Below are 12,025 nucleotides of genomic sequence, written 5' to 3'. Positions count from 1 at the left end.
AGATTTGATACTATCTTGACATTTTCTAATGTTTCTGTGACTGTTTCTTATATAGTCTAGAGAGCCTGACTGTCAAGAACACAGAGGTCTAGAACAACCTGCAGAGTTGCCAACAAAAGAAACATGTGATCTCTGCAGTGATTTTAGTGATGATGAATCATTGGGAAACTCAAGAATAAAGACTGCTAAAAACAAAGCATCTGACTCAAGTAAAGCTTCAGGTTCTCCTGGACAGCTTACCTTACTCCATTGTGGTTTCTCTAAATTGTTTGAAACAAAATGTAAAGCATTTGAGAACAGTGATGGAAATATTGCCTCTGATGATGAAAGTTCTGATGAACAGCCCATGTGTCTTTCAGTAGAAGCCAAAGATGTTGGTTATCAGAAAAGTCATGACTCTCTTGGTACTTCACAACATCAGAAATTAACTAACATCCTAAATCCAAATGAAAAATGTACTTTTGATAAAAGTGAGAAAATTTTTGAACAAAATATTTCTTCTGAGTCTGATGATGAGAAAAAATTTAAAAATACAGCTGACCACCATTGCATTTTACACAGTGCCACAGAAGTAGAAGATAATGATGTCATCTTTCCCACACAATATACAACTCAGAGATGCCCTAAGAATGGTATAAAGTTTAAGCCACTCGTGGATGGATCTCAAGATTCTGAAACAGAAAATCCTATAAAAATAAGAAATAATGGTGATGATAGAAAGACTGATGTCAAAGGAAAGAGATCAATTTCAAAACAATTAAATCCTGAGAATGTGACCCTGAAATCTATTATGAAAAGAAAAGGAAGTAGTGATATTAGTGATGAGTCTGATGACATTGAAATTTCCTCTGAGTCAGGAGTAAGGAAGCGAAAAGCTACAAGTTCTTTGAGGTTTAAGAGAAAAAAGGAAAATAAAAAAGAACTTCGCACTTTTCCTAAAACAATGACGAAAACATATCAACTTTATGCAGCAGATGGAGATTGTAACTCTCAGGCTGTTGATGATTTTTCATCCTCAGATGACGATTTAACTGTTCACCACATCAGTTTCTCTAAACAGAGCCATACACCAAAAACTATAAAAGATAGAATCAGTTTCTCTTCAAAATTGTCTAACCACAAGAAAAATAGCATGCTTGTGCCAAGAAAATCAATGAAATTTTCAAATGAGAGAGCTGTCAATCAAGAGGGAATGAATGAATCAATGGATAAATTTTTAGGTAACTATAGATACATTTTGAAAACTTTATGTTACATATTTGTTTTTCGCAAATAGTTCTGTAAGAGATTCTTGAATTAGCTTGTAAAATAGTTCTGTAATCAAGCTGCTACATTGAGGCACAAATGAGGAAGTGGGTGGATGTCAGGGTAAAGGAAGACCACCTAGATCAACATAGAGAACTTTGTCATCCACCCCAGGACCTCTCCATGTGCCCCATCTGAATCACAGCCCCCACCAGACTTCATTTAGTCTTGACCTGTAGGTAACTAAAAATTAGTGCTCCTCCTCAGTCCTTTTTCAATGTCTTTCCAGTCAGTTTGGTTGTCAAAGCTTATTTTCTAGTAGATCCCTCAGGCAGCACTCATGAGAATAATATTCCCTGAGATTCCTACTGGTAACAGTTTGTGCCCTTTATACTTAAAAGTCATTTTTGCCAGATAAAAAATCGTTGACTCACACTTTCTTAAGTATTGTAAATACTTTTGGCATGAAGTGTTGTATCACATGTTCTTTTTGTTCCCCCTTGATGCCCAAAAGAATTTCCTTTCTTTTCATTATTGTCCAGTAAATTTATTAGATTGTGTTTGAATGTTTGTCATAGTTCGAGTTGCTCTAACAAACTACTACAGACTGGGTGGCTTAAACATTTGTTTCTCCTACTTCTGGAGAGTAGAAATCCAAGATCAGGATGCCAACATGGTTAGGTTCTTGGTTAAGGCCCTCATCCTGGCCTACAGAAGGCTGCCATCTTGCTGTGTCCTCACATGGTAGAGACAGAAATCATCTCTCTTGTGTCTCTTTTTTTAAGGGCACTAGTCCCATTCATTAGTGCTCCACCCTCATGACTTACTTACCTCCCAAAGGCCCAACCCCCAAGTACCATCACTCTAGGGATTGGGGCTTCAACATACGAATTTTGGAGGGGCACAAACATTTAGTCCATTGCAGTATTGGTTATTCTGGGTCAATATTGCCGTAATATATTTTCAACTCAGTTTTTATTTCAGGAAAGCTTTCTTGTACTAGTATTTTTTTTTTTTTAAGATTTTATTTATTCATGAGAGACCCAGAGAGAGAGGCAGAAACACAGGCAGAGGAGAAGCAGGCCCCATGCAGGGAGCCCGATGCAGGACTCAATCCCAGGACCCTGGGATCACGCCTTGGGCCAAAAGTTAGGTGCTCAACCACTGAGCCACCGAGACATACCTTGTACTAGTATTTTTAAGTTACTTTTTCTGTTCCTTTGCCTTGGCTTTCTTCGTTAGAGACTCCTGTTATTCAAGTATTCAATTTCCTTTGCCTGTCTTCAGTATTTGTCATGTCTCAAATCCATTTTTGTCTTTTTCATTTCTTTTCGCTTTTTAAAAATATCCTTCCATTTTTCTTTAAGCATTAGTTATTGTGTTAACTCCCTCTTTATGTTCCTTCTAGTTTAGTCTTCATTTCTGATATATTTTTTAATTTCTAAATCTTTCCTGAGTCCTGTCACCCATTCTGAGGTTTTCTTATTATGTTATACTTTGTTTTGAAATCAGTTACAATTTTAAACTGCTTTGTGAGCATGTGTTTATGGCATATTTTCATTCTGCTGTTTATTATTTTTTCTCTTATGGTAATTTTTATGAGATTTGACCCTCTTGGCTCATTTTTATGGAAATAATTTTCTCTGAATTTTTTAAGCAAGAAAGAGTTTAGGAATTTTTTTCTAATTTCGCAAAGATCCATATCTTTTTTTTGTAGGGTGCTCAGAACTGTGGTGGCATTTACTGCCTCTGTCATACCCACTGCTTTGCTCTAGACCTTCTCTTTCCCTCATTCCTAATCTTCCTATCCTGTTCATTTTGACTCCTTCCCCACAGTTTTCCTTTATTGTGTGGCCCTAACATGGGAGCCTTGGTGGGTCAGTTGGGGAAGTTCTAAGAGCTAGTTTGCTTCAGTTTCTCAGGCTTTCTTATCATAAGCACCCTGCACCCACTCAGCACTGGAGAATGGAAAACCTTCCCAGGTTCATCTACTTATCTCCAAGTGGCCCACTGTGCTGTCCAGGGCACACCTGTTGGCTATCCTACGCTCTCCTGTTCTCAGATCCACTAGATGCCACCCTGTTGCTTCCTACACCACACTGTGATGTTGTGCACAGTGTAGCTATTGGTGGATTGTCCCCATCTATTTTTATTTTAGGGTTCATGGGGGGGTGTCTTGTTATCTTCATTTGTTGTATGGTTTTCCGTGGCTTTTTGTTTTGCTCACTAATTGCTGGCTGTTTTATGTAAGGATTCGGAGATTGAAAAATTGCTTCCCCTGCCACCACCATCTGCTGAGAATCTGTTTAGTGATTTTAAAAGTTATCATTGCTTTGAAAGTATCTGACTCATTCCCAAAAAAAACTATGTGAAAGAAGCTGATATATAAGCAAGGATAGTTTGTTACAGAAATTCAATCATTGTGTTTGACTTACATATCAAACTTTCTTTTGTGGTTATTCAAAAGTTCATTATGATATATATTTTGATAACCCTTGTACCTAAGCACTGGACTATCCTTTGGTTTGTCTGCTCTAATTAGATTTAGGTATGAGGAATTGTTGCATAAACTGTACTTTAAAAGATCAACTGAGTTTTGTTTTTGTTTTTTACTGTGTAAAAGATGTTAGTAGTGTGGGACTAATGCTATTTTGAATAATGCATAAAACATGTATCAAAATTAAGAAAAATCCAAGTAAGTTTTCTAACAGAAGAATCTTTGAATATACACACTACCTGATATTAAGAGATTTAAGGAGGATGTTATCATAGTTTTTCTTTTTGTTATCTTATTTAACAACATCTTGTTTTTCTTACGATTGTCAGTTTTCATTGAAAGAGGTTCAGGACTGAAATAGCACGTGTTGAAGGTCATAATTAAGGTTCATTGCCAGAGATGTTTGAGGGAGCCTTCACAGACCTCAGTTCTAGCCTTCTCTTTTATGACCACAATTTAAAAGTAAATTATAGGTACCTAGGAGCAAAGCAATAAAAAAAAAAAAAAAAAAAAAAAAAGGAGCCATTTTTTAAACTCCTTCAGATAAAGGCTGTAAGTTAATTTTTTTCATTTCCTAAAAAGCTCCCAATCTTGACATTCTCTGGCATATGTACAAAAAGACAAAATACAAAAAAAAAAAAAAAAAAAAAAAGACAAAATACAAACAGTAAAACTAGCAAAGCCAACCAAATGAAACTCCCTGGTCATAAACCCCATATTCCCCCTCCACTGCTGTAATCAAGTACATGTTTAAAGGAACAGATAGATGAGGCCAAGCACTGCTGTTTAAATTAGTAAACAGGTTTTTTTTTAACCAACAGAAACAACAAATCCATAGAGATGACCCTTCACTGTGACTTTTCTCTTAGCTAAACCCCTCATTTCAAGTTTAAATATTGTTATCTAATCTCAGAAGTTCTCATATTGATAAGTCATTTCCAAGTTAACCTAGACAAATATATAAACTCTTTTCAATTTTTTAAAAAATAGAATATTGTGATGTTAACATATGAACTCAGTGTTTTTCTTGAGGATTAAAAATAAAATATAACCTCTTTTTTAATATGTAGCTGATAATTTTTAAAGTGCCATGGAACCATATTGTTTCACAATGAGACATCACTTAATAAACACCAATTGCCTCTCAGATGGTGTTCAGGAAGTGGCTTATATTCACTCCAACCAGACTGTGATTGGATCCAGCAAAGCTGAAAATCACATGAGCCGATGGGCAGCACGGGATGTGTTTGAATTGAAGCAGTTTTCCCAGCTTCCCGCCAATGTAGCTGTTTGTACTTCTAAGGTAAGAGAACATAGGATACTGACATCTTTAGTATTTAGAAGTCACTCAATAGGATCTTCTCTAAATACTCCATCAAAAGCGGCTACTAAGACTATAAGTGCTGTACAAACAAGTGTAAAAAACAGAATGCCATTTGGAGCACTGCTGTCGCTAAGAATGTCTTATATTAAAAGGCAAATCTGTATCTAGATTGAATAATGTTGAGCTGCTTAACAGTTTCCCTTAATAAAAGTTTGCCAAAAAAATGAGAAATCTGAGGGAATCATGCAGTTAAATCAGAACCAAAACCACTTCTACTTATATAGAAAATGGGAAGTGTATGATTAGATTTCTTTCAGAATTTTTCATCTAACATGAAGGTACATGTGAAAATTAACTTTATATAGAATATATATATATATATATACATTTTTTTTTTTTTTGAGAGAAAGCAAGCATGCATGAGGATGAGCCAAGGGGTGGGGAGAGAGGGGCAGATGGAGAGAGAGAATCTTTAGTTGTAGGCTCTACACCCGGTGTAGGGCTCTATCTCATGGCCCTGAGCCAAAATCAAGAGTTAGACACTTAACCTACTGAGTCACCCAGTGCCCTTAGAATTTATATTTTTAGCAAAAGGATTCATAAAATGTTAAAAGTAATAAATATTTTTGTTTAAAATTACTGTTATATAAAAAAAGACTTTATATAAATATGGTATTTTATTTACACATAGTCACTTTCATTAAATATTTTTTTAAAATATTTTCTTCTCTTTGGCTTATTCTTTATTCCTAAGAACTGAGTGTCTGAAGAGTAGTTTTTCTGTCACTTTACGTGTAGGAGTTAAGAACAGGTACTGCATATAACAATGATATTAAGTCAATACTACTGTTAAGAATGAAGGGGGTAATGCCTCTGAACTGTCAAGCTGTCTTTATTTATTTGTGTACTTCCTCTGGTTCTACAAAGGATTTGGATTGTCCTCACAATAAAATCAGAATACAAAATGAAATTCAGAACCAAGGAAAATATAAATTAAATTAGAAGTTCAGGCCTGAGAGAAAGTTAGAATGCAGATATATAGGACTTAGTGTTCTTACCTAGATATTTTTTTAAATGACAAATTTGATTGAGTTTCCTGGTAGATAAAACAAAGGAAGTAAACTATTTATTTAGTGTTTTCTCAGCTACTGCATTTGGAAATGTGTGTGGACACTTTGGGTGGTCACAGTGACCAAGTGGCATTAATCTCTGAAGACTGGGATACCTAAACAGCTGTCATGGGGACATTTCCTAAATGCCGAAATGCCATAACACCCTGCTGAGAAACACTGAGCTATATGGTTGCCCTTAGGAAAAGAAAAGAAAAAAAAAAAATACTAGCTCTTCTAAGGAGAAAGAAAGCTCTTCCTAGCACTTAGAGGGAATTTGTCACTGGGGATTTTAAATGGTGACTACTGAATGATCTAGTGAGCAGTCAGCTGTCTTATCCTTAGACTAAATGTAATAACGGACCCTGAAAAGCTGTGCTTTTTAGCACTTTTCACTGTATTCCAAAGACATGATGCCACAATACAACACATGAAAGCATTCTTTCATGACCCAAGTATGCTACCCTTTCATATTCTCATTAGATCTAGGAATACACCTTATCTCAACCAGCACTGTAGAGAGCATTTCCACAATTTGCCTGCCTTGTAGGAGCTATCTGCAAAATGTAAGTAGAAACATGCTGGGTTTGCCAGAAATTTGCTATATTGGAGTGAAGACCCCAATCAGAATCTCTTAAATAGCTAATTTTTTCTCATTTTATTTTTTAACCATATTCCTCCTTTTTTTTAACCATACCCTTATCCAAACAAACAGACTTTAATGTAAAAATGTCAGAATGTTTAGCAAACCCTTGTAGTAGATGCTAATGAAATAATTTAACTGGGTATTGATTATTGGTTTATTTAAATATTATTGGTTTATTTAAATATTTCTCAGAAAAGAGATTTGCAGCCTCATATATTCCTCCCAAAATGGACATGAGAAGCAACCACTTAAATATGAAAGCAATAAAACATCCCTTTGGAACCTTCTTTAGGCAAGTTGTAAAAATGAAAACACTAGATACATACTTTGCCCTCTATTAGACAGACGACTGAGGCAAAGGAATTCCTTTATCCTTACATTAGCAATCGCAGTAGTTCTCAATCTTTTTCAGTCCCAGCATTCTTGAGGTAGACAGCACAATCTCATCAGAAACTTTGTCTCTTCACAGTGATTTTTGGAGTGAGGGACATTTCTTACCAAGAAACAGATTGAAATATCCCCTAGGATTTCTGACATGCCCTTTGAGGCTGTTTGTCTCCCCATCACACACAAACTTAATAAACCTTTTTCAGGACGTATGAAGAAATTTGTTGTTGAATGACTCAATCACAGTGGGTGTAAAATATTCAGGGAAGTTTTAAAGCCACTAAGCAGGAGGTCCAATCCCATGCCACTGATGCTAGCAGGCCAAGAACAGTCTGTACAAACATGCTCATCTCAGCAGCCAACTTCTTTAAATCAATACAGTAAAATTCCAATAGAATAAGATTCAGACTTTACGCTGCCATTTAATGCATCAGGTTAATAATATGGCTGTACTTGCTTGAGAGTTGTAATGTATTACCTGTATACAAAAAATCACTTGGAGACAGTACATGACTTAGCATTAAAAAAGAAAAGTCTTGCTTGTTATAAGAACATCAGAATTTTTATATTGAATAGTGATCTTGTAATGTTTTAGTTTCTCACTAACATCAAAAACTAAAATTACTGTATTTTTTACTAAACTACAATTCCTGAGACATGTCTTATGCTTTCCTCCTTTTAGTTTGATTAGTAATAAAGAACTTAAACATTGAATTTCATTTTCCATTTGTTGAACTCTGTAATCTTCCAGGGACAGAAAGAATTTTGATAGTTACAACCAGCCTATGGCATGAACTCTACTCAGAATGTCACAGTTTGGATTCTAACTCTACCTTGTCCTTCCTTTGTGACCAGGAGAAAGGTACTTACCTTCTCTGTGCTTCAATTTTTTTGTGTTTAAAATACAAATAATTATACTTCTTACCTCAAAAAGTTGTTGTAAAGACTGAATGAGGTAAAACGCCCCAGACAGTGCCTGACACAAAGGTTAGCACTCAGTATCTTTTTTTTTAATAAATTTATTTTTTATTGGTGTTCAATTTGCCAACATAATAGAATAACACCCAGTGCTCATCCCATCAAGTGCCCCCCTCAGTGCCCGTCACGCAGTCACCCCCACCCCTGCCCACCTCCCCTTCCACTCCCCCCTAGTTCGTTTCCCAGAGTTACAAGTCTCTCATGTTCTGTCTCCCTTTCTGATATTTCCCACTCATTTTTTCTCCTTTCCCCTTTATTCCCTTTCATTATTTTTTATATTCCCCAAATGAATGAGACCATATAATGTTTGTCCTTCTCCGATTGACTTATTTCACTCAGCATAATACCCTCCAGTTCCATCCACATCGAAGCAAATGGTGAGTATTTGTCGCTTCTAATGGCTGAGTAATATTCCATTGTATACATAAACCACATCTTCTTTATCCATTCATCTTTCGATGGACACCGAGGCTGCTTCCACAGTTTGGCTATTGTGGACATCGCTGCTATAAACATCGGGGGGTTAGCACTTAGTATTGTTACCACCGGGTAATGTTGGGTCTCTGATTCCCCTAGAAGATGGAGATCAATGAGGCAAAATAAGCCATAAATAGTTGTAAGCAACCATATTTAATTGCAAGTTAAAGGATGGATGATATTAGCAGATCTGGAGCTTTGACTCCCATAAAAAGAAAAACAAGACTATTCGTGGTAGAATATCTTTCAGAATTTTATATGTGACTACTGCGTTTTTGCTTATGAAAATAGAAAGCCACTCAGTACTTTGTAATTTATATTAGTTTATTTTAGATATTCTGTGTTAAAATTGGAGATATTAGTAACTTTTCTATGTAAAGCTGATAGATTTACTTGGTTTTCATTCATCAATTAAAGTGACTGCTTTTAATTCAAAATATCTCCATAGCTGCTGACAGACATTCAAATGAGTGAGACATCACTCTGCCATCAGACTAGTCATTTTGTATTATCTCTGTACATATTGTGAGTCTTCTGGAAACTACATACCACTTCAGTGATGTCAGGGAGATGGGACAATGGTGGAATCATTTTTCTCTTTACTAAAACTATTTGCAAAGATGGTTAAATTAAGGATTTCTGGAGAGACTTTTTAAAATAATATTATTTTACATAGATGGGATATTGATGGCATTTCAAAGCCATCTCACAGAAGTTCTAAGAAAAATATTCACAATCACCAATTTCATCATATGTGGTCAAAATTACTTCAGTACCTTTAATGAGTAAATTACTGAAACACACCATCATTTTTGGTTAGAGATATGTATGTCACTCACTGAGAGGGTTGCAATGTGTTGGTGGCAATAGTCTGTGATGGCAATAGTGAATTTGAGTTTTGAAAAAATTAAAAATTGTTATGAAAAGAAAAGAAACTAAGGTAAAGGGAAACAAAGCAAGGTGAAAACAAAACAGACTCAGCCATAGTGTCAGAAAATATCTGCAAACCTCTTGCTTCTAAAGTCTCCAGAAATCCCCAGACCTCCCACCTACAGTACGGTATCTTTCATCTTAGGGCTCACATCCAGAATCTTTATTGCTGAGAATTCTTCTGAGTGCTTCTTGTCTGTCACCAAAATTTTATTAGAGACCTTTATTTGTGTTTGAAAAGATTGTGTGTGTGCGTGCATGCATGCGTGTGGTCTGTGTTGTCTGTGTGTCTGCAGTCAGATGCAGATGTGTTGTTTCACTTCCTAAGAAAATGAAACAAATCCTATTTATTTGTATGAAGGCAACACACAATTAACAGTGGTCACACTAAGTAAGTATTTCACTTTCCAGGGAATACTATAGTTGAGTCTAAGTAAGAGCTTTTAACTAAATGGCAAAGGAATCTACTAAATGGAAAAGTTACAAAACAGAAGTAATGTACACCACAATCCTAGATAAACTCCGGTGGTCTTGAGGAGTTTCTCAGTCCTTTTGATGTAATTATTGATAACCAAAGTGACAAGAGCTCTGAACCTGCTTTTCAAATTCAACAATTTATTAAGAGGCCAAAATATCCTGTCTTTTCCAAGTTTCCTTTGGTTTCTTATAGTTTATACTTTTATAAATTCATTTCTATTTATGTAACATTTTCTAAGTGTCTTGAATGAAAACCTATCTCTCCTAAAACAAATTTCTAATCATCCCTTAGTTTTGTAGTAATACAAACTATGTAAAATAAGAACTTGTTTTGTCTTAAATTGTACTTAGATATTTTAGAGCTATTTCTGAAAATAGCTCATCTTAAAAGATGAGATGTCTGATAACAAGAGGGAAAATCTGCATGATTTGGGTTTAAACTCAGACCAGAAAGAAATGTTTTTAAGCATCTGAAAGAACTGATAATACCTTTATTAGAGTTAATTTGTTTGTTCAATATATGGAAGTATGTCACAGAATTTAGCTATACCTGTTTGTGATTGCCTCATTTTTTCAATCAACTGCATGTTTTCAACTTAAGTATACTTTAAGTTTTCTGAAAAGAAGTGTACAAAGACAGCATTCAATTAAGGATTAATCACTATGGCAACTGAGACATGGTCACCAAGAGGAGGGGATGTATTCTCCCCTCTGTTTCCTGCCAGCTGTCATAGTCAACCTCTGTGCCTGAATCCAAGCCAAAATATAGACTGTGACCAACTCTAAGAAACTATATCTGTATTTTTATAAATTGGTACAAGTATCAGACTATAAAAGAAGACTTAATCCCCTGAATTGGATGACAGACACTTGGCACTCTTGCCAGTGTTTGACAGAGAAATAACGGGTCGCTTTGTAGTAAAACCTGGATTAATAGTAAACCCTTCTTTATGTTATTGCAGTGTGGTGTAAATGAGAGGCCTAAGCACACTGTCAGCCCAGAACAGGGGGAGGGTGGGGAAGGGTGCCTTTTATAACCCGTGCAGGTTTAAACACTGTTCAGAATACTGTAAATACAAAACGTTGTGTAAGAACTTCTCTTTCTTGTATTTGTATTAGATTGACATTTTGTAGATTACTTAAGGAAAGGATTTCTATGAGCTATGGTGGATTTGATTGTGGTGTGTTTATATAGCTTTTGGAGTCAGCAAGGAGGGATGGACTGTTTACAATGGAGCAGACTTTGGGGAGATACAGCATTCCATTATCCTATTTTTCAGGATAGTGAATGGCATGATGGTTTAAAGTAATCGTTCACAAATGACTGGTTTATGAAGTAATTGAGTAAGGAAGGTTTATGTGTCATCATGTAATGAAATTAACTCTTACTGAGTGGGATTTCTCATGGCTTTATCATTTTCTTTCTATACCTAGATGCTAATTTTATGGTATTTATATCAGAAAGTTATTCTTTCAAGTAATTTTAGTGGAGATCAAGATTTTTAAATTTTGTGTGTATATGTATGTAATTATGCAACTAGTATTTGTATGAAAAGTTTCTGTCCTTGAAACTAGGATTGATTCAGAAAGATAGTATATCATTTGTGAAGAATACCTGTTACCTAGTCAGAGGAAGGAGAATCTGCTATTAACTTTAAATATACACACCTAGTCCCCTCCTGGTTGGTGGCTATGAGATGTGGCATCCTTCCTCACAGTGATATTACCAATATTAATGGAGTAACATGACTGCTGAGCTATTGTGTACAAAACATATTTAGCTCCTTGCAAGAAAGACATTGAAATTGCTCAAAATATAGTATAAATATTTATTACAATTATAATTATTGCTGATCAGTAAGGGCAATGAGTGAAACTCCTTTTCTTATGCTCTACAATGTCCAAATATGATTTTTGTTAATAGTACCAATAATAGTATATGTTAGAAAACCATA

General features: G+C 35.3%; 1 protein-coding gene across 5 annotated transcripts in view; it reads left to right on the top strand.

Moving 5' to 3' along the window:
- Nucleotides 1-12,025, top strand: part of ERCC6L2 (ERCC excision repair 6 like 2) — a 154,650-nt gene that overhangs the window by 119,150 nt on the left and 23,475 nt on the right. For all 5 annotated transcript variants that reach the window (XM_077903784.1, XM_077903777.1, XM_077903793.1 and 2 more), the window contains 2 exons: nucleotides 56-1,220; nucleotides 4,891-5,045. In XM_077903784.1, coding sequence (XP_077759910.1) covers nucleotides 56-1,220; nucleotides 4,891-5,045 — 1,320 coding nt within the window. The remainder of the gene's footprint in view (nucleotides 1-55; nucleotides 1,221-4,890; nucleotides 5,046-12,025) is intronic.

The sequence above is a fragment of the Canis aureus genome, chromosome 1 (genome assembly GCF_053574225.1).
Source record: "Canis aureus isolate CA01 chromosome 1, VMU_Caureus_v.1.0, whole genome shotgun sequence".
NCBI lineage: Eukaryota > Metazoa > Chordata > Mammalia > Carnivora > Canidae > Canis > Canis aureus.
This window is presented reverse-complemented; position numbering and strand designations above follow the sequence as displayed.